Source organism: Plecotus auritus (genome assembly GCF_963455305.1).
Source record: "Plecotus auritus genome assembly, chromosome: 11".
NCBI classification, from domain to species: Eukaryota; Metazoa; Chordata; class Mammalia; order Chiroptera; family Vespertilionidae; genus Plecotus; species Plecotus auritus.
Window position 1 is genome coordinate 31,154,587 of NC_137777.1, and position 23,627 is coordinate 31,178,213.

At 40.3% G+C, this 23,627-nt stretch overlaps 1 protein-coding gene across 3 annotated transcripts; it reads left to right on the top strand.

Annotated features, from left to right (window-relative positions):
• The first annotated feature begins 4,899 nt into the window (after positions 1-4,899).
• Positions 4,900-13,111, top strand: CHCHD7 (coiled-coil-helix-coiled-coil-helix domain containing 7). 3 transcript variants are annotated; one of them, XM_080646245.1, is made up of 6 exons: positions 4,905-5,031; positions 5,297-5,468; positions 6,499-6,556; positions 8,432-8,501; positions 10,696-10,794; positions 11,545-13,111. In XM_080646245.1, the coding sequence occupies exons 4-6, from the start codon at positions 8,448-8,450 to the stop codon at positions 11,647-11,649; spliced, it is 258 nt and encodes an 85-aa protein (XP_080502371.1). In that variant the 5' UTR covers positions 4,905-5,031; positions 5,297-5,468; positions 6,499-6,556; positions 8,432-8,447; the 3' UTR covers positions 11,650-13,111. The 3 variants fall into 3 exon arrangements, with proteins under 3 accessions (XP_080502372.1, XP_080502371.1, XP_080502370.1); XM_080646244.1 differs by lacking the exon at positions 6,499-6,556; XM_080646246.1 differs by lacking the exons at positions 5,297-5,468; positions 6,499-6,556 and having other exon boundaries at positions 4,900-5,031.
• Positions 13,112-23,627: the final 10,516 nt, after the last annotated feature.

Sequence of the window (23,627 nt, forward strand, 5' to 3'; positions counted from 1 at the left end):
AATTAAAAGTCCACTTTTTTTTTGGCTATGTCTGTTATATTTTCAAAGTATTCGATGTTTCAGAAAAGGTTCTTGTCAGGTTCTTAAAACATTTAAAAATGGCTCAAGGGACAATATTATAGCCCTTTTACCTTCAACATATTCACTATCTTGGAGTTTGTTGAATAGATTCAGCTGTCCTTCTTTTGAAACTCTTCCCTTATTCAAATAACTTAACTAAAGAATCTAAGATATTATCAATATAAGGAGAAAAAAATTTATTTCGTACACATATGGAAACACATAAAAAAGAACAAGTATTTCAGGCAGTGGAAGTAAAGTTACTCAGTAAAATTTCTTTTTTCTTTTTTCTTGAGTATGTATATGTGTGTGTAACAGGTAATTTTTTATATATCTTAATTTTCAAAGAACATTATTGTAAATAAAAAGATTAATAAATTCCTAGAAGGAACCAATATTTTGATTATACAGTTTGATAGGCAAATGATTATTGAAACAAAACTTCAAAGACAGTTATAGATATGTTTCAGTTATCTGGCTTTTCGAATCTCAAAGACAGGCACATTACATTTAATTTGCCAAATAACAATTTAATCCTGAGGAAGAAAATTTTCAGAATACCAAAACAAAATGTATATAGTTACAACCAGGATTCTGTTAAAAATAAAGGTACCCCCCACCTTTGCATAATATTAAACCACAGAGCATCTTTAAATCTTTAAACTATATTGACAAAAGCAAATTCACTTGTTTAGCTATGTCTGATTAAAACATTTTGGTTATAATTAACATACAGATATAGAATTTTATCAGTATTAGTTCACATTTATAAATCATTTTCCAAAGCAACTAAATTCCTTATAACAAAGAGCAAAATTAGGCATATAAATTTCAAATAAGAATCTCAATCCATGAAGTGTTTCTAACTGATGTACAGATTTTGAGCATATAATATCCTTAGATTATTTCTGTAAATTGGTATAATTTAATTGTAGCTTCAGAAAAAGGATGTTCAACAGATAGTATTTCTAAGGCATTAAAAAAGCTCAGTACAACCAATTCAAATTAGATATTGTGCTGTGCCCTATCTAAAGACTCCCTAAGGAATTACAGATTTTATACTTGTGCACTCAGAGTGCATTTTCTAATTCAGACAAGTAATTAGTTATGTCAAACCAAACCTGAAGAAAGTTTTATATCTCCCTTTCTGAGAGAAACCCCCTCCCCACAATACCAGCACTTTTATTTAGGTTGACAATAACCATAACATGAAGGGTCCAAACAACCTGCTTAACTCAATGCTCTAAAATAAATGGAAGAAATACCCTTTTCATTCACTTTTACAGAAACTGAATTTATCTAAAAGACTCATTTATTTTAAACACATAGCCCAATTCTGACTACTTATAGTCAATGTAACTGTCTTGAGTCAAAAGACAATAAAAATGTAAGATAAACTTCAAAGGTTTTATAAGTATTAATAGCATTCTAAAATCTCTGGACAGAAGACTATTTGGGGGAGGAACAAAGTTTCTGTTCTGAATTGATAGTTTATCACTTTCCAATCAACTTTGATTTAACAGCAGTTCCTGGGATTAATTTTTAATGACTTCTTATAAAGTTGTAATTGCTTCCAAAATCAGAAACCACAAGATGATGTACTCAAACACTACACCGATGTAATGCTGTTATGGAGGTATTTACAGAAAGATGCAGATAAGAGCTCAGTTGTGAACACAAGTTAACATACAGTGGACTCCAAAATAGTAATTTGTTTGTATAGTATGGCAAGAAAAAATATTCTGAATAAGCAGCCTAAAAATCTAGCTGTATTTTTAACCTATTTTTATAAATCATAAAAACAAAGGAAAATAGGCATTTATTCTAGAAACTCCATATACCTGTGGAAAATGGAACACAAGTAATTTTTATTCAAGATTAACCTTAATCCCAATAGAGTACAGCTAACAATTTATATATTTAAAATTTTGAAAATATTGTAAGAAATTGACGCCATTAGAGGTGACATTAGTTTGTGCTCAGTAAACATTTTGTTAAATAACACAAGTAAATTAACTTAAGATGCAAACTGATAGGTCTCAGGATTTAAAAACCTTGTAATTTCAAAGGCACAGAATTACAGCACATGTATAGGATGGGCTTTAAAAATGGGTATACGTAAACTTTTCCATGGTGTTGGTGTTTTTTTTTTCCCCCTTAAAGCGCTTACAGTGTTAAAGAATCTCCATCACTCTGTCTACAGTTTTCAAGCAGAAGTCCTCACTGTACCTTAAGCCAAATTGAATATTAGTATTTTACAGCTTTTTACAAAATGGCTGTAAAATCACATTATGGGCATACACAGCTCTTTGATCTCACTGCACAGAATTCATAACTGTTCAATAATGCTATACCATTACACCACACACCTTAAACTATTTCCATTTTTCCACAATTCCTTCCAAAATCAGCTTCCAAAGCAAAGCAACGTAACATGAAAAGTTCCTGGGAGGGCTTGTTATACAAAAGAACAATTTGGAAACAAACTAATCTACACAATATCCATCTTCTGTTGAGCTTGTTTATCCCTCCTTTCCCTCCATCACTCCTAAAGGTGGGCGCACTTGAGTAATGGAAAGAAGGCTCTTCCATCACCACACACCCTCCCAAGGACCTCTGCTTCTGGTCCTCAGACAGTGATTCTGTGTAGGTGATGAAAATCATAGGAAAAGAGAAGCTGTCCCTTTAAAATGCCCTGCTCTGTCCCATATCCCACGTGGAACCAACATCAGCAGCACTTTCCCATTAACTTCAATGTGATGCAAGAGGCACCATGCTTTTATATACATAAAACCAGAAAACATCCAGCTTAACATTCTTTACTGAGGATGAACAGGTGAAGCAAACGTGTCAGGAAGGGAGAAGCAAGCAACTCCCCACCCCTCTCCAAAAGGTGCTCCAGTCTCGCACTCCAGTCTCTCAATCACCTCTCTACCCCTCCTCTGTAGAGCTTAGTTTAAATAAAGGAGGGAGCCACTAACAAAACCTAAGTATAAATGCGACGAAAATGCAATCTAAAGCCGGAAAGGTTTATTCTTCCAATCACACATATTAACTCTATTAAGAAAAATGGCATCACTTTTTTCCCCCCACCAACCCCCCCCCAAAACAGCAAAGATCATTAAAAGAGAGTTATAAAATTGCAAATATAGTGTTTATCTTATCTCAGATCAGTCCACATTACCAATAAGTTTAGCAGTTTCTGCACTACCACCTCCCCCCTTCCTCCCCCTCCTTCTCTTGCATCGGATTTTCACGTTTTCTCATTGTCGGTTGAGTTATAAAAGGCTTTTGCCCTTCGAAAGTTTTAAAAAAATAAATAAATATTAACTCCTTGGTCCCTGCAAAGTCAAAATGGACTTCAGGGGAAAGGCGGTTCATACTTTTACCTTTAGCGAGAAAAGGGGGAGCATCCCGGACTTTTAGGGATTTTTTGCGATTTTTTAAAAATTTTTATTTGGTTATATGCCTGAGTTCTCCCTCCATTTTGGTTGTTTATGATACTGACAACAAGCTGTCCCTGCTCTGTGCAGATCTCCTGCTTTCATTTAGCACCCCCTCCCCCTACCCCCCCTCGCAGCCACACATCCAGGCTTCACACCTCCCCGAAGACCCCGCAGCCGGACCCCGACTCGCCCACCTGAGGAAAGGGCAAAAACAAATTCATTTCGCCAGAAAAGAAAAACCTCTTTTGAAAAAGGGGCAAAGTTACCCCAAGTCACTCAAAGTGCCCCCCAAATATTGCCGACTGCGGGTTTCCGCCAGGCCCTTTGGGAAGCGACCTTCCCCCGGGATGTTTTGGTGGAAAATGCGGAGAGTTTACTCTTAAAACTGAATTTATATTAATTTTTCCCTTATTTTTCGGGTCTCTAATGTCTTCCGCTCTCGCTGCTGCCGCTGCCGCTGTCACAATATTCACAGCACCAGAGAGGAGGAGGAGGAGGAGGAGGAGGAAAACTTTTCAAACTTTCCAGACCCTGAATAAAGGTTTTTTTTTTTCTTTTTTTTTTTTCCCACCGACCTCACCTTTGGGTCTCCAGCCGCATTGCCCCCTGCCCTGTCAGAAGCTACTTCGGGAGTCCTCACACCCTCAATTAATTATTTTATTTTATTTTTTATTATTATTTTTCTCTCTGGGGTCCTGAGCAGGGGCTGAGAGTAGCACAAACTTTTCCTCCTCCGGCCGCCGCCGCTGTTCCTCTGCCCCCTCGGCTAGTCCCATAATTTAAATAACCCTGATATTTCTCCCGCTAAACGCCTCTCCGCCGCCCCGGACCCCGGGAGAACTCACCGCGGGGCTTTAACATCCTCCCTCCGGCCCGTCCGCCGCCTTTACACCGCCCGCGGAATTTCTAATAATTTTTTTCTCATATTTCGGGCTGGACGCGGCGGGCCTGGAAATTGTTTCCTTACGCCTCTTTCCAGCAGCCATTGTAGTGTATGCGCTGCCCCTGCAGCCCAACTTGCAGCTGCCGCCGCCGCAGCCGCCGCCGCAGCCGACGTCGCGCCCACCGCCGCCTCCTCGGGCCTGCTCGGCCACCGCCCCCGCCTCTCGCCGCCCCGCCTCTGGTCCCCGCCCGCCGCTGCGCCCGCCCCTCCCCGAGTGCACTCCGCCCACTAGACGCCGCGCCGCCAGGAACGGGCCCGTCTATTGGCTGGTGGAGCCGCCGATCAAGCAGAAGTGTTAAGAGGCGGGCTGCGGGGCGGCGGGGCCGCGAGCGCCGCCCCGCCCACTCCTCCCTCCTCGGACCTCCTCCCCCCAATTGGGGGCGGAGCGAGACCCGCCCGCCCCCGCCGCGCAGGGCCGGGATCGGCTGTCAATCTGGCGGCGGCGCGCGCCGATTGGACCGGCGGCCGCCGGGGAGCGGGGGCAGCATGTTAGGGTGCGCGCTACTTAAGGTCCAGCTGCGAGAGCTATTGACGTGTTTGGAGCTGGAGACTGTCGGGTCCCTGGCGAAGCGGCACCTCGAGGTGAGTGGTCCCGCAACCCTCCTTCCGTGGCGTCTGCAGGGGAGGGGGAATCGAGGGCTGCACCTGAGCCGCAACGGGGCCCAAATACACTTCCGCGCGAAACTGCTTCCACCAGGCCTCGCTGCGGCGCGGGCCCCTTCCCCTCGCTTCTCCCGGGTCTCTTCGGGCCGGGGACGAGGAAGGTGACCCGTGCCCGGGCCACCCCAGCTGTTTCTTCAGCCTCCCTCCCAGCCTTTGAAGCGTTATTGCCTGCACCTACACCCAGGTTCCTGCGTTGCCCTCGCCACCTGCCCCTCGGCACCGTCGAAGGTTGAAGCAAGGTGTGTTCACCTGTGCCCGCCGTCCACCGTTAGACGGTCGGGCTGCATCGTGGAAGGCAGCGAGGTCTCGGGCTTGCATCTCTCCGGTTTCTCCATTCGATTTCCCGCCTCCCTCCGGTATGCCACCCTGACTTCCTGACCCTGTCTCTCTGCACCCAACGGTGGGTGAAGGGCTTTAGGTCCTCACAGGACGTTTTCCAGCTTCCCGAGAGTTGCATCCGCGCTTTGTCAGAACCACAGAGCCTGCCTTGGCTCTGACCAGCCTGTGGACGTGGGCGCAAGGTCCCTTCCCCCTTCCCTTTCAAAGCTACTAGTACTTGGAGAGTGGGGACGTGATGGGAAGGAAATCAAATACTTCTTAAAGCAGTCTGCCCTTTAGGGAAGATTTTAGAGTTGTTCCTCAAATATGCTTCCTTCAACTCTTTGGTTTTCTTTCTGGCAAGTGGAGCTTTGCACCAATAACTTTTGTCTAGGACCTCCAGAAAGTAAGTAGAGGAGGCCTCTCTCTTGCGGAACACTTGATATTGCCCTTCAGCCCGCTTCTCACTGTAAATTGACATTTCTAGTTTACACGTGAGGAATTTTTGCAAAGAAGGTGAGATTTGGAAGTCCGAACTTAGATGGACATGTGTTTAGAATTCGGAGAGGAAAGGAAATGAAATGTGAATAAACTCATGCTGCAAACTTAATTCGGGTAACTGTGATGTTCTCTAGGTGTTATTTTTTTAAAGAACCCCTAATGATGATAATAAAATGTAGAGTAGGACGCTTTCACATAAGGCATGCAACCTGACTTTTGTCTGCGTCTGATCGTTGTTGAGATTATATCCAAGGAATACGAACAGCTAAGCAAGAGTTCTGTGTTCTCACATCATAGGATAGATATAAATAGCAAGGCTGTGCATTTTGTACCATCATTTTCTCTAAGAAGTCAAGCCCGGAAAAGAATTGTGTTCAGTAGACGAAGACACTTCTAGATATATTTGAACAACATTTTGAATATCCCTTTTGCCAAGATGTTTTTGTACAGTTATATTCATGTACTGTTCAATGAAAACCATTGGGGAAAAAAAAGGATTGCATCGTGGATACGAATAGTTAAAGGACCCCAGAATGACTAAACTTTTTTCCATCCTTCTTTGCAAAGGTTGGTCTCTTTTAGCCTGGACAACATGATCATCCCATAATTGAAGAAACCAAACTAGGTGACTCCTTTTTTAAATTTTTTTTTTAATTTTTTTACAGAGAGGAAGAGAGGAAGGGAGAGGGATAGAGAGTTAGAAACATCGATCAGCTGCCTCCTGCACGCCCCCTACTGGGGATGTGCCCGCAACCAAGGTACATGCCCTTGACCGGAATAGAACCTGGGACCCTTGAGTCCGCAGGCCGACGCTCTATCCACTGAGCCAAACCGGTTTTGGCTAAACTAGGTGACTCTTGATTGAGAATACCTCCACCTTTCAGGAGCTTGTGGGATTTGACTATTATATTCCTGAATGTATTTTTTTTTTAAAACATGATGTATTTTTTGATGGTCCCATCTTGGGCAATGAAAATAGAAACCATTTCATACATAAATTCTGACCTCTGTTTGGTTATATGGTTATACTGATCTAGTTTTTTATTCTGTGGCATTTTGTAGGTCATACTACATTATTTGCTGTCTTTTCCTTCAATCTTTATGTGGAAGATAACTAAGCTAGAACAGGTTTCAGGAATATAAATTAAATCAGCTCTTTAAACTTAGTGCAAAGCATTTAAAAATATTTGTAGTCCAGCCTTGGCTCAGTGGTTGAGCATCAACCTATGAACCAGGAAGTTACTGTTCAATTCCTGGTCAGGGCACATGCCTGGGTTGTGGGCTCAATCCCCAGTAGGGGGCATGCAGGCGGCAGCCAATCAAGGATTCTGTCTCATTATTGATGTTTCTATTTCTCTCTTCCTCTCCCTGCCTCTCTGAAATCAATAAAAATATATTTGAAAAAAAATATTTGTAGGTGGTTCATCTATGGTATACAATATACTGAAACAAGAAAATCACTTGGAAATATTGTTTTTATAATTTTTTCTTTTAGTTCCTATGACATGTCTTTGAAGATAATAGGCATACCAACTTCAGTTGAACTCAGTTATAGAAAGCAATTGTTGTGGAATATAGTTGACATGCCAATTATGAGTATATGACTTGGCTGGGAATAACTGGCTCTTAGGGAACTGTTATCACTTTTAATCAATAAAGACTTCTGCAGGCTGTATCTGGAAGGTTTGAGTTGAAAGATTAATGAATGACAGTAGCATTCCCTGATTCCTTCAACCCAGAAATATCAATTAAATATAATGCTGGAAGTCAGGTTTCAACTTTTTAAAAAAAAACTTTTCGAAATGTCAACTAAGCAGTAACTTTTGTTTTTTGGTATATTGGCACTACAGTGCTGGCCACGGAATAGGCATTCATGTTCTTTAGTTAACAAATGTTTTTGCTAAAGTTGGGTTATACTAAATTATTCCACATTTATTTTGTATGCTAATCCTATATAATAAAAAGCTAATATGCTAATAAGACCAAACAGCAGAACGACTGTCCAGACAACTGTCCGGACGACCTTTCGGACGAAGCCAGGGCTGCAAGGACCGGCCAAGGCTGCAAGGGTTGAGCCCCTTGCACAACTAAGTTTGTGCATCGGGCCTCTAGTCAATGTATAATAAGGAAATAACTGTTAGAGTGCATGCTGTATTCTTAGGTTTTGTTAGTACAATTAATTGCTTAACCTTTAGAAATAAAAATAAACTGAAATTGAATGCTAGCTGAACTATCTTTCTTTTTGGACTTTATAACCAAAATTTCAATAGATGTATTTAAATACCGCCTTTGTGCTGAGGTACCGTGGCAATGCAAAGGGAAAACATATCCAAGTCTTATTTTTTTTTTTTTTCAAAATACATAGGCTGTAGGAAGTCCCTCACTAGATAATCATTATGCCAAAAGTAATTTTCAAGCACTTATAGGGCTAATGAGATTTATTGATTCATTTTATGACATCCACTATATAACTCTTTTCCCCAACATTTACTACCTTCAGTAAGAAGACTGTTAGGATGCCAATGGTAGCACGAAGACTGAGAGATCCTGATATAAATCCTTGCTTGTTGGTAAGTTGGTTTTCTTTTAACTTTCATGAGTGTTAAGTTGGGAAAACAGGCTTCTTCTGATTTTGTGGGCACCTGTTTTCTGCAGTTCTTTTTAAAAAAATGTTTTTCTCTATTTGCTTTTAATTTCAATGGGATTTTTAAAAATACAGAAGTTTTATATTTCCTACTCAGAAATCCAGTATATATTCCCTTCGATCTTTTTTTACTATGTCATTTATTATTTTTTAATTAATTTAGTTATTTTTATTAAAGTGTAATTGACATATATTAGTTTCAAGTGTACAACATAGTTATTCGACATTTATATTCCTTATGATGTGATAACCACAATATGTCAAATATAACCATCTGTCACCGTAAGTTATTATTGACTGTATTCCCTGTGCTCATTACATCCCTGTCACTTACTTATTTTATAACTGGAAGTTTGTACCTTCACCTTTTTGACCTCCCTGAACCCCCTTCCTTTTGGCAACCATTAAGTTTGTTCTCTGTATCTACCAATCTGTTTCTGTTTTCTGCCGTTTTTTAAAAGTTATTTCTGTCCAAAAAAAAATTCCTAACCAGTCTATCCTTATTTTACTAACATTTTTAGATATGCATAATTTAGCTAACCAAGATTTATCTCTTTTAAGTTTTCCTTATTTATATAATATGCAAGCGTTTAATTGTCACTATAATGTTAAACAAGCATATGTAACACTGAGGAAAATTTTTAATCCAAACATGGAAAGTTGGAAAGTATGATGTTTTTAAATTGTCACTGAAATTTGTTTTAATAGCAATAATTTCATCGTGTCCTTGAGATCACCTGGCTGAGAGTAAAGGGCTGATATAGAATGAGTCTATTTAAACTCTAAAGGTTTTTCACAAAGGTACATAAACAAAATGCTTTGTTGAATAATAAGCTTTGTTGGCATTTATTTGGTATGACTAGCAATACTTACTTCTGGGTTTGTCACCCTGGAATAATGTAATCATCAGACTAGTGCTATGGAAATGATATTCCCTAATCCTATATGGATTTTCTAAATATACACATTCATTAATTATTTGGCATAGAAATTTAGATTTGTTCTGAATATTATGTTTTCAATTGCTTTACTAAGTCTCTTTAGATAGAATATATTTTTTGATCTATGAAGCAAATTACCTGTTTAGTTAAAGCTTTCCTTTAGGTCAGTGGTTCTCAACCTTTCTAATGCCCCAACCCTTTAATACAGTTCCTCATGTTGTGGTGACCCCCAACCATAAAATTATTTTCGTCATGACCCACAGGTTGAGAACCGCTAGCAGGGTCGCCTAAGACCATCGGAAAACACAGATATTTACTTTACGATTCATTAACAGTAGCAAAATTACAGTTATGAAGTAGCAACGAAAATAATTTTATGGTTGGGGGTCACCACAACATGAGGAACTGTATTAAAGGGTTGCAGCATTAGAAAGGTTGAGAACCACTGCTTTAGGTAGTGACCTCTCAGAATCATACCTTTTTCTTTGAAGTTTGTTATCCAATCTGCTTCCAGTTCAGACAGCTTGAATTTCATTCCCAAATGGCAACTACCCTCCTTTGAACTCATAGCCCTGTGTTGCTCACTTTAGTTTTGAAGTGATCTTAATGATATCTATTAAAATTGCTTACACGATAGTGTATTTACTTGCATAATGATAGCAAAAATACACTGAGATGCATGGTGTTAATTTAAGTTGCCTTGATGTAGACCAGTTATTAGCAATTTACTTAGGATCTCAAAACCAGCATTAACATCAAACATTCAAGTCAAAGTCAGAACTGGAGAAAGCAGGAGACCTGCCCTCTGAGTCAAGAGACGATTTTGATTCTAGCTTGTGCTGCGGTGATTTTGAACACATTGCACCTTGCCACAGCCTCTTTGTTAAATGGTTACTGGGTTAAAGGATCTCGGTCAGTGCTTTGGCTCAAATTCCAGTGGTTAGATATTCAAAAAACTGACCCAGACTTCAAAAAGGAAGATGTCTGCCCTGTGCAGAATGACTGCTTGGGATAGTTGGAAAAATAATTCAGTTTTTGTTCATTAAATGTTCATTAAAACGAACAAAAAGAAACTATTTCATATTAGCTGCTTTGTGGAGGAAGCATTTTCAGAAGTTATTTTGGGGTTTTTTAGATCCTATCCCACCTCTCAAATGATGCCTATCTTACATATTTAAGGAATCTGATGCTTCTACCAGATGTATGGATGAAAATAACTATGACAGGGATATGTGTTCCAATTACTTCTTGAAGTACAAAAACTGCCGAAAGTTCTGGGTAAGTCTAGCGAGGTTAGATGAGATGGTCTAACTCATCTCTTAGGCTTGAAACTGAAGCCTGAAATTAATCAGTACCCACAATCCTTCCTTTGGGATGGCTGTAGGGAAACTTAACCTTTCCACTTTGTCCTCAGTGTTATTTTAGCCTAAATAATCAGAGTTCTTAGTTGCCTCATCCTACTCCAACGTAAAAGAATGCAGTTCTAACATAGGTGGGTTTCCTAGGGGTATAAGTATCTGCAGCCCTAAAACAATAACCTTGTTATAATTTTATTTCTCTTGGAGATGAACAGAATGGATAATTTGTCTTGTCATAACACATATTAGGCTTCCATTTCTGCCTCCTGCTCTCCCACTGCCGCCCAGGAGAGTTTAAATGGTCCCATTTTTCTGGAGACATTGGTATGCAATTTCTGTTTCTCTGAGCACTAGGTCCAGCTGCTTCATTTCTCTCTGCTAAATTAACTGATGGTTTCATTGAAGGACTGTACTCTTGTGCTCTTGTAGTTAAACAGCATGTCCCCATCCCAGTTACAGTTAACGTAGTCCTCTGGGAATAGTCACTTCTACTTAATTGTTAATAGTTTGAAACTTAATCTGAACTCTTACAATTAGTTTTTTGGGTTTTCTTTTTAACTTTTTTTTTTTTTAATTTTCTTTTTGAGGAAGCAATAGCAAATTACTGGAAAATAATTAGCAGTTAATACATGACTGAATTTGGTTTCTTCTTTTTTTTTCCTATATGCAGAATTTTATCATGGTGCAGAGAAGACAGAATGGAGTGAAGCCACCTATGCCAACAGCAGCAGAAAGAAATGAAATCTTGGGAGCAATGGGAAAGATGCCCTATTGAATGTTTGCATTAAAATGATTTAACTCCAAAGGAGATATTTTTAATAAATGATTACTGTAATCTTTTAAGACTGTACAAACCTTACCCAGACAGATCTTATATTCTGTAAGGGGAGACAGACTTGAGTGGACCACGTGTCCTTTGTGTTTGCTCTCAGTGCCATGATGATGGTGTGCCACTGCTGAGCATGCGTGTCAGAACTCAGTACTTCCTGGAGTTACGGCGGTGTTAGGAAAGGCTACACGAGGAGCTGGGCTTTTCCTCTGGGTCTCAAAAGAAAAGTAAAGTATGAGAAAGTAAAGACTTAATGGGGTGAAAAGAAGGCAGTATTTCATGTGAGCAACAACATGCTAGAAGGGAAGCTGGAGACAAATTCAGAGTTGTCTGTCCACTGTCTCACCCGAGTTTAAGGTGGGCAGAGGAGTAATGGCAGGGATGACTGCGTGGCTTCAAATCCGAGGCTCATTACTAAGATCTCTATCCTTACTTCACTCACTTATCTTGGTTTAAATTAGGTCAGTGCATCCACTAGGCAGGAAGCAGGGCCGAGGAAGGTTGCCTTAAGTAAATGGCATACAAAAGAACTGGCCTGCTTTCTTTAAGGAAAAGAGTATGGTTAAAGGCCTCTGCGACTAAAATCCATAAATATTGGACAACCTTCTGAAGACATAGTATTATTGAACTATGGTAGTGGGGGCGGACACGTGATTCTCTCAGAAGTAGGATTTTTATTTTCAGGATGTGGTGGGCAGGGAAGGGTATGGGGTTCATCAGGTGAATACAACACTGGGATGAAATTAGAGCTCCACTTCACTTTATGATATAAAAACAATTCATAAGCCTGTTAGAGAAAGACAAGTATCACATGATCTCACTTATGTGTGGAATCTAATGAACAAAATAAACTGATGAGCAAAGTAGATCCAGACACATGGAAGCATGCAACAGACTGATGAATCTCAGAGGGAAGCGGGGTGAAGGAGGGAAAGATTAACTAAAGAACTTACATGCATATATGCATAACCCATGGACACAGACAATAGTGTGGTGAAAGCCTGGGAGGGGTCAGGAGCTGGTGGAGGGGGTCAATGGAGGATAAAAAAGGGACATCTGTAATACTTTCAATAACAAATATTAAAAAAAATATTCAGTATAGTGATGGGTGGATTGCATAGCAGCTCTTATACCCTCCACTTTTTCCAGTTTGCTTCATTTAAAGAGTAGTTTTATAAAAGACATTTAATAATGGAAAATCAACAAAAATAGTTTGTGTCCCTTTTCTTCAGGTGGCCCACAATCATCAAAGACTATAATTTTAATGGCTGCTGACAACAAACTATCCATCTGGTCTTTATCCAAAATTCAGCTCAACTGTTTTTAAGCCATAGCATTGTCACTGGTACCTGTGATTCTATTTGAGTACAATGTGATTTCATTTTGAGTAAAGTTGTATTTGAAATTCTGGGTGGTTTCAGTAATTCTTCGATTTGTATTGATGATTCTCAAAGGGATGGATTAAAATAGGACCTGACAAGAAATTAATACATACTTGAGTGAGAAGCATTTCAGTACCTTTAAGCATGCTTGTTTAAGGGTTTGGAATTTTAATGTCACCTCTTTAAATGTACATACCAATATCGACACTCATCCTGTAGCTATTTGTCCTGGCATAGCTCTTTTTAAAAATAGCAACTGCATTCAGATACAATTCACATATAAATCACCTATTTAAAGTGTATAATACAGTGGTTTTTAGTATATTGACAATGTTGTGCAGCCTTCACAACGGTTTTAGAACACATTTATCACCCCAGAAGGAAACCCTGTACCCATTAGCACATATTCCTCATTTCCCCTTAACACCACATTTCTTCCCCCTCCTCTCCAAAACATAGGTAACTACTTATCTTTCTTTCTCTAGAATTGCCTGTTCTGGACACATATATAAGTGGGATCATACCATATGTGGTCTTTTATGACCGGCCTCTTTCACTTAGCCTCTTACCAAGGTTCATTCATGTTGCATGCATCAGTACTTTATTCTTTTTTATTACTGAGTAACATTCCATTGCATGGATATACCACATTTTATTGATTCATCAGTGGATGGATATTTGAGTTGTTTCCACTGTTTGGCTAAATATGGGTCATGCTGTTTCCTGAACATTTGTGTACACGTTTTTGTGTGGGCATTCATTTCTTTTTGGATATATGCCTGGGTGTTGAATTGCTGGATCGTAAAGGTAACCATATTTATCCTCTTGAGGAACTGACAAAGTATTTTCCAAAGTGGCAGCACCATTTTACAGTTTATGAGAGTTTCAATCTACACACCTTCATTAGCACTAATTATCTGTCTTTGAATACAACCATTCTAGTGCATGTGAACTGGTATCTCATTGTGGTTTTGATTTGCATTTCCCTGATGGCGAATGAGGTTGAACATCTTTTCATGTGCATATTGTCCACTTGTACATATTCTCTGGAGAAATGTTCATTCAGATCCTTTGTCCATTTTTAAATTGGATTGTGTATCTTCATTATTGAGTTGAGGGAGTCCTTATGTATACTAGATACAAGTCTCATCAGATACATGATTTGCAGGGGTGTTTTTTCCCCCTCCGATTCTTTGGGTTGTAGCTTCACTTTATAGTGTCCTTTGAAACACACAGGCTTTTAATTTTTTAAAAAAATATTTTTATTGATTTCAGAGAGGAAGAGAGATAGAAACATCAATGATGAGAGAGAATCATTGATCAGCTGCCTCTGCATGCCCCCTACTGTGGATCGAGCCTGCAACCTGGGCATGTGCCCTTGACTGGAATTAAACCTGGGACCCTTCAGTCTGCAGGCCTATGCTCTATCCACTGAGCCAAAGCAGCTAGGGCCAGGCTTTTAATATTTAAAAAATACGTTTTTATTAATTTTTAAAGAGAGGAAAGGAGAGAGAGAGAGAGAAACATTGATGAGAGAGAAACACCAACACTGATTGGCTGCCTCCTGCATGTACCCTTCTGGGAATTGAGCCTGCAACCCCCGCATGTGCCCTGAACCAGAGACCTCCTGGCGCATAGGTCGACACGCAACCACTGAGCATACCGGCCAGGCCAAAGGCTTTTAATTTTGATGAAAGTCCCATTTGTTTTTTCCTTTTGTTGCTTTTTGGTGTCACATCTAAGAAAGCATTGCCCAGTTCAGGGTCACAAAGGTTTGCACACACGTTTTCTTCTAAGAGTTTTGTGGTTCTAAGCTCCTGTATTTAGGTCTTTGATCCATTTTGAATTAACTTTTGTATATGGTATGAAGTGGAAGTCCCAATTTCATTCCCTTGTATCTGGCTATCCAGTTGTCCCAGCAACTTTTGTTGAGAAGACTGCTTTCCCCTATTGAATTGTCTTGTCACTCTTGTTGGAAATCAATTGCTTGTATTTGTGAGAGTTTATTTCTGGGCTTTCAGTTCTATTCCATTGATAGATATGTCTATCCTTATGCTGGCACCACACTGTCTTGATTACTGTAGCTTTGTAGCAATGCAAAGCTCTTTGATGCCTGGTTACTATAAATATGTTTCCTATAAAGTGCTTTTAATAACAAACTAATTATTTGGGTGTTTTTGATCAGCAACCTTTACCATCTAATCATAATATGGCTCCACAAAGCTGTTAAATTTTAGAGTAGTCTACAGTAATCCCCTACTTCCTTGTTTGCGTCTTTACACATACCCTGAAAACTTCAGTATACACGTCTTGTAACCAGGTTGTTCAAGATCCCATTTCATCACTTTAGAGGGGGAGAGTCCCAGGGGTTTCCCTTGTCAGCACTGTTAAATTTGCCACAATTGTATTTCTTGCTTCAAGATTCTACTTTGGGTTAGGAGAAGCTAATTAACCTGATAAATTAATTGTGTCAGGATGTTAGTGAGTGCCATGAAAAATTTTGGGGTTGCAAGCCTTTGATATTAACTATCAACAAAAATATAAGTAGAAGTCATCTTACCATGTTCACGTGCATCTCACTGTTGTAGAAAGCATCTCATAGATTCTCCAGGCCATGGGGGAGTGTGGCACACTGTGTGGTGTGTAACAGCAATCCTTTGGAGAATCACTGTATCGTTTGGAAGGTGGCGGATATAAACAATAGTATTCATGGTTATATCCATAACCCCGGGTATGCTTTTACTGTGAAAGAAATGTTCAACAAATGTGTATGTGTTTTAGGAGGGAAAGCTTTTAAAATTGGACTAATTGAGAACCATGCAGGTTCAAACAATGCAAAAGGCTATACAATGTAAACAAGTCTTCCCAGAAGCAGCCAATGTTGAGCTTTCAAGATTTTCCTTGCATACTGGTGTGCAAACATACCTCTATATATATTTGCTGGTTTTGCACAAAAGGACCACCATAGTGCGTGAGCAGGAGGTACCTTGCTTTTTTCACTTAGTGATACAGTTTGGAATAATTCTCCATCAATGATTATAGATTGATTGCATTCTTTCAATGGCTGCAGTTCTCCACTGCTTTAGACATACCACCATTAAATACAGTCTCCCCTTGATGGGTTTGCTATTAGAAACAAAATTTCTATAAGCATCTTTATGTATGCTCTTTGTTCTTGTTTTTATCTATGTGATTAATTTCTAAGAGTGCAGTTTTTAGGTTCAAGGTTACAGCATCTGAAAATTTGTAGATATTGAAAAATCACCCTCCACACCCTCCCCCCCCCCCCCCCAATTTGGAGCACACAAATTTTTACTCCCATCAACAAAGCCTGTAGGTGTGTCTTTTCACACCCTCAGTCCCTCTGGGGTACTTTAAAACTCTTTCATCCTTACAATGGATGAGTGAGAAAAGGAATGAGTGTTTTTATTTCCTTTGCCCACTTTTTTAAAGACTGTTGGTGTGAACAATTTTGGGAACTCTTCGTGTATTAAGAAAATTACCTCTTTGTCAGATGTATTTTTTTTATATTTTTTGCTTTGTCTTTTAACTTTTATTTCTGTGTAGTGTTTTACCTTTTTTAAGGTAATTAAATGGATCAGTCTTTTTGTTTCTGGTGCTTAAAACATGTTTAATGAATCCAAATACAAGTCCTGCGATTACAGTTCAATTCTGCTCAACAAATATTTGCCAAGTGCTAGGCTAACTGGTGTGGAGGAGCACGGGTGAATAAGTCACCATCTGGCTCTTAAAGAGCTCCCCCTACCCTGCATGCCAGAATGAAAGGAGCACCACAGTGAAGACCAAGAGCAAACTGCTAAGTGGATAAATAGCCTTAATTAACCCAAAGGGGCACATAGAGGAGGTGCATTTGAGGACTAGTCTTTACGGACTAAAACCAGAGACTAGGAAGGGAGGTCTCAGGAGAAAGAAAATCTGAACAGGTAGAATAGGTCCACATTATGAAGGGACTTTAAACTTTATTCTAAACACAAAGGAAAGCTTTGAAGGGTTTTGAGATGGAGAGGGTCAAATCCAATTTAGAAGGATTATTCTGGAGGCATTGAGGCAGAGAGGTTATTACAATGATCCCGGATCACTGCAACTGATGAAAGTGTTTTCCCCATAAATTCTTGCCCCACTCCAATTCTCCATACTGCAGCCAGGTGAATCTTTCTAAAATGCAAATACAGTAATTTCCCTCCTTAAATTCTCTAGACCTGCTCACTACCAAAGAATAACATCCAAATTCCTTCCCTTGGGATACCGGGTCCTTTAAGATCTGGGGACAGCCCTAACCGGTTTGGCTCAGTGGATAGAGCGTCGGCCTGCGGACACAAGGGTCCCAGGTTCGATTCCGGTCAAGGGCATGTACCTTGGTTGGGGGCACATACCCGGTGGGGAGTGTGCAGGAGGCAGCTGATCGGTGTTTCTAACTCTCTATCCCTCTCCCTTCCTCTCTGTAAAAAATCAATAAAATATATTTAAAGAAAAAAAAAAAAAAGATCTGGGGACATTTACAAAGGGGGCAGGCTTGAGGAAGTTGGGGAGAGGTTTGGTTTTGGATACAAGACCCAGGCTCTGTCCTCAAGGACCTTCAATTACAGTGAGGGAGACAGACATGAAAATATCTGACTATATCTGTTCTAATCATAGTGACTTCCTGCCACACTCACCATTCCCTGAACACACCCTATCTTCTCAACCTGCATAGCTGTCCCTCAAGTGCTGCAGTTCAAATCTGACATCTCTTTTCAGGCTCAGCTCACAAGTAATCTCTCTGAAGCCTTTCCAGTATCCCCGGTCAGAATTAACCTCACTTCTTCATTCCCCTTTGGTTCTCCTGAGGCATAGCTGGGTTCTCCTAAGGCATAGCTGGGTACGAAATTGGATGTGGCAAAATTAGGCAAATAAAGTCACCTGCACGTTCTTTTCATTTTTCACCTTCTGTTTTAATTTTGCGGAAGAGAAATGTCGCTTACGTGCCAAAGGCGTCGTTCTGATAAGGACACCAAAATCGGTGGACTCGTTTTGCTTTTCAGTTACAAACACAATAATAATTTCCAGTCAGGTTTCAACATCGTGAGTGATTTCTGCTGCCATGAGGCTGTGTCAGACAGCGCCTGGCAGCCTGGAGCCTGTGGGGTGGTCAGTGTGAGAGCCGAAGCCAGGCTGCCTGGGAGCTGGTTGGCTCTCACCCAGAGGGGCTGGGCTCTTCCTCTGACAACTGGATGGAGCTATTGCACAACAAAATGCAGTCTGTTTCGGGATACTGACTTTCTTCTAGGAAAACTCTTCAGTTACGTTTAAAAATCCATTTGCCTATAAAAACTTTCCCCTGTCTATGAAAGGGACCGAGGTCTCTGGACCCAGTTTTCTGTTTTATCACTCTGTTTACAGACCACAAATAAGTAGGTTTAGGGCCAACTCAGATTCTGCCACCAGTTTTCATAGTCCTCCCAAAGAAACTAAAAGAAAGGGTCACTTCAGAGCATCGTACTTCGGTAGTGGTAGGATGAGGGAAACGGGGCAAGTTGCAAACGTTCAGGCAAAGGGAAGAGAGAGGAACTGATAGAAAATGACAAGAGAAAAAAACAAACAAGAGAGTGGGCCAGTGGCTGCTGGGTGCTGGCTGTGGATTGCAGTGAGCACTCGAGAATAAAAGATCAGTCACCGTGAAAATAAAGGTTCCAGTGCCAGAACCTAAACCCCAAAAAGTCCCGCCTAATGCACAGAAGTAAAACATGACCAGATATATTCGCAGATAGCATTGCATTTGGAGTTAAATATCTACAGTTGAGTTCTGGCTATGGCACTTACTGCCTGTACAGTCTTTTTTTTTTTAAAATTGATTTCAGAGAGGAAGGGAGAGGCAGAGAGAGATAGAAACATCAATGATTGGAGAGAATCATTGACTGGCTGCCTCCTGCATGCCCCGCACTGGGGATCAAGCCTGCAACCCTGCACGTGTCCATGACCGGAATCGAACCGGGACTCTTCAGTACGCAGGCTCTAGCCACGGAGCCAAACCAGCTAGGGCTGCCTGAAGATTCGTGAGTAAATTGCTTAATCCTTTAGAGCCTTTCTTTCCTACTGTGAAATATGTACTTTTATAAAAAATGCCCTAACTAGCCCTAGTTGGTTTGGCTCAGTGGATAGAGCATCGTCCTGCGGACTGAAGGGTCCCGGGTTCAATTCTGGTCAAGGGCACATGCCCGGGTTGCAGGCTCGACCCCCAGGTAGGGGGCCATGTAGGAGGCAGCCGATCAATGATTCTCTCTCATCATTGATGTTTCTATTTCTCTCTCCCTCTCCCTCCCTCTCTGAAATCAATAAAAATATATTTAAATACGTAAATAAAATAAAAATGCCCTAACTATCCTGCAGGTGGTTGTGCAACCCAAAGAAGGCTTCACATGTGTCGTGCAGGTAGATTTCATTAATATGGAAATGCATCTATATAAATAGATATTGAACTTATTTGTGATAAGTGAAAGCCTCAGCTAATTCTTGGTCTATTTTAGTATAGCTATAATATCAACTACTACAACTTTCTCACTTGCCCCCTCCCTTAAAATCCCCGCTCAAAAACCCCACACTGCACCTCTGCTAAGAGGTTACGAAAAGCCAAATTGATTGCTAGTTTATTTCATTTCTTCACTTGTGCAGTTTTAGTAAGCAATTTGCTTCAGAATGTTCTCTCTTTATAGACGTATTCTCGCTCACATTGTACCACTCTCCTAGTTCCTTAATATCTATACCTGAAGCCAGGGAGCCCTGTCTTTGTCTTCAAAAGCTGTCTTTCATTCCCATCAGGAACCACCTCTAGCCTCTTCGCACCCCCACTGAAATCAGTGTCAATTCTACCTCACACTACTCCTCATCCCGGAGTAACTGCTCAACCTCACACAGGGCTTCCCCTCTCCTACCTTCCTGTGCCTTAGGGTAAGTCCCGCTCTAGCTGAATCTCATGCATGATTATCACCTGTCCCTGCATTGTATACATAGGGTGCATCTGTCGTGTCCCCCACTAAGTTGCAAAAGCAGAGACCATTATGATACTTCACGTTTGCCCAGCACGTTGCAGTTTCTAAGGTATTATGAAAAACCATGTTCGTATTTAAAACTCACTCCTGCCCGGTGAAGTCGGTATTCTCCTTGGCTCCAAAAAGCAAGATGGAGACTCCTGCAGCCTAAGGAACCTGCGATTGGGTGCAGTTGCCATGTGGCCTTCCCAACCCACTCCCCTTTCCGCAGGGGCGACTCTGTCTCCTCCGTGTCTTTTCATTCCTTTTGCAGCTCCTAACTGCAGCTATTATTCAAATTATGATTCATTTCACCATTTAGTACTTATTAAGCCTGTACACAAATAGAAGGCTTCTGTAGGGGACGTAAAAGCAAATGAAAGAATTTATACTTTAGGGGGACATTTACAAACAACCAGCACCACTCTGATTCTCTACCAAACCTTTTCATTGACTGGAACAAGACTTTCAAAATGTTTGATTCTGTGTGCCCTGTCAACCCTGCCTCTGTATTCTGCTCTTGAAATAATAGTGAGACATGACATTAGTGAGATAGGACAATGCTCTTTGTCATAAAAAAAAAAAAATAACAAGAAAGAAGAAAGCAAAAGGCTTGGGTGATCTGCAGAGTGGATTTTTTTCTTGGATAAAAAGGCTGGTTTTGTCTTTTTATTGTACTGAAGTGTTTCCTGACAGATGCATAAGTTCCTCAAACACTTGGGGAGTTGTGAATTGAATTGGGGTGTTTTCAATTTATAGTTCATATACTTGGCAACTAGAATGTCATCTCTCCCTGTTTCTTCCACTTGAAATGTACATGTCATCTTGTAGAACAGCATTCCAAACCTTTGACAGCTTCTGTGTATAATTCCCACTTTTAAAGAATGTCTTTCACAACTCCAATAGACTGCATTTCTCTACCTCTTGGGAAAAAACAAACCAAACAATGACAACAACGGCCAAGCCCAGACTGGTTAATTGTTCCGCAGTCCTGTTCACCGCAGGGTTTACATCTCCAGTCCTTCATTGCCCTGGGACTCCCCATATCTATCACAAGAGGGTTTAGAGTAGTGTTTGTGTCAGTTACCTATATCTCCTTTAAAAAATCCTTTTATTATAATTTTGGTAGAGGGGCATGGGAGAGAAGATATGAAAAGCTTAGAAAATAAGGTACGGTATGGGAGGTATGCAGTTTGGTGGTTGAATGTCTGAGCTCTGCTTTGTGCTGGCTAGATTTCTATCTCCACTTCTTTCTAACTGTGGACTTCGGATAAATTACTTAGATATGAATGTCTGCAACTAAAATGCCAACCTTGGAGGGTGGTTGTGGGCATTGAGTAAGACAATGTCTGTAAAAAACTTAGCATAGTGACTGGACCATAGGAAGTAATAATAAATATTAGCTATTTTTATTCTTTTCCTCCCTGTTTTTTTAAACTATTTTTAATTGAGCTTCAAACACCAAAACATAAATATCTATATTTGATTGTTGGAAAATATAGCATTTCCCCCTTGTGTTAACATATATATTTGGCTTATGGATATAATAACCACTTAAAATGAAATATTTTAGGCACTTGGGTGTACTCTTTTCTTATCTTTTGAGGATAAGGAGAAGGAGTATGATACTCATAAAATATCTATTGAAATGATTTTGAAAATCAGGGATCTTATACTTCATTTTTTATTTATTGGAATAATAGAGCAGTACTACCTACTTCCTCCTACCCTGAAAATACCATTCTAGTGTTGAGTAAGAATTATTCAGTACTGAGTGATTATAAGACCAATTACAGTAATTTTACTATCTGCATATTGCTAAGGGAGAGGGTCAGCTGCATGAGATTGTATGGTTTGGCAACTCCGTCTTTAAGAAGACAGTAACATATCTACAAAGATAGCCATAGCATTATGTTAACTTGAATACTTCTCTAAACAATAAAACAAATGATGGGATGGATTTGCTTAGAATGGTTGAATAACTAAGAGAGAAAAAAATGTATTAAATATTGAAACATGGGTCACTTTGAAGAATATGGGTTGGAGAAGACAAAAAATGCGTGTTTAGATTACATAAAAGCTCTGCAATGCAGAATGTGGGGTGAAGTTAAAGAAAGAGAATTAAAAAAAGACAAGGCAAAGTTTAAAATTTTGCCAAACATTTGCACCTAGAGATGAGGAAAGTAAGGACAAGATTTAGCAGTCAGTAGGGTATGCATTATTACCGGGGCATTAGAGAAGTACCTATTTTTCAGCATTCATTCATTTGTGCAGCAAATATTTATTGCATACCTACTATGTACTACACTGTCCTTGGAACTTGAGATTTGTTACTGAACAAAATAGGGAACGACCCCTGACCTCATGGAGCTTATATAATTATAAAGAGAGACAATTTTCAATAAGCACAATAAATGAACTAGATAGCATTTTAGAAAGTTATAGTGCTGTGGCCAAAAAGACCCTTAAGGCAAGAGAAGAGGGGGTCAGGAAAAATGGGACATCAGGTAGGGAAGAGAGGAATTATGGATATATTGAGTATGGCAAGGGTCACGGGCAATAAACATATTCCTTCCTCCTTCCTGACATTAGCTGTGGCCACCACATGGGTGACGTTGCTTCTTGCTATCCTCTCTCGCATTGCTTTTTGAATGAATGTCTCCTGGGATTTAGAATGAGGAATTAAAAGGGGTCATATGAGTGTCACTGTGAGAGCATTTCAAGAACTTAGGAATCGTATTTATTGAGCTAATGAGAATGCACCAGTAAAAAGTAGTGGCAAAGTTCTTCGGGGTCCAGGCAGCAAAGGATGGTAAGTAAGGCAGGACAGTGGGAAAGTCCAATGAACTGTAAAGCCACAGGAGGGAGTAGGTGATCTTGCAATACATAACATGAACAAAGGCTGTGCATGAAGTTTTGGAATGCAAAGGACACTTTCAATTCGGAATCTGTAGACTGCTAAACACCTTTAAGGAAATACCCCTCCCCACGGGGGGTTGGGTGGGTGGGGGTGGTTCTAAGACCTTTTGTGAAAAATTCAATTAGTTGCTTGCTGACATGATGCCAAGCACCTAGATCTATGGTCGGCAAACTGCGGCTCGCGAGCCACATGCGGCTCTTTGGCCCCTTGAGTATGGCTCTTCCACAAAATACCACGGCCTGGGCGAGTCTATTTTGAAGAAGTGGCGTTAGAAGAAGTTTAAGTTTAAAAAATTTGGCTCTCAAAAGAAATGTCAATCATTGTACTGTTGCTGTTTGGCTCTGTTGACTAATGAGTTTGCCGACCACTGACCTAGATGATCGCCTCCATTTCTCACTTTCCTCTAGCTAGGACATTGCACTGTGCACTCATGGTCAAGCTCCGATCTGTGATCAGAGGGCTGGTATAAAATGATCAAGATACTAATATGAGATTGAAGCAAGGTAATCTCGGGTAAAAGGGAGGAACACTTGTCTCCCGTTTTAGGAAACATGCTGCCTGTTGTCTGGACTGCCGGAGACCACGCTATGCTAAACA

Bases quoted from the DNA above. Each gene is read 5' to 3' on its own strand.
- CHCHD7 (XM_080646246.1), top strand. From the start codon at position 8,448: ATGCCAATGGTAGCACGAAGACTGAGAGATCCTGATATAAATCCTTGC. The intron at 8,502-10,695 runs GTAAGTTGGTTT...TACATATTTAAG, and splicing joins ATATAAATCCTTGCTTGTTG to GAATCTGATGCTTCTACCAG. The intron at 10,795-11,544 runs GTAAGTCTAGCG...TCCTATATGCAG, and splicing joins AAAACTGCCGAAAGTTCTGG to AATTTTATCATGGTGCAGAG.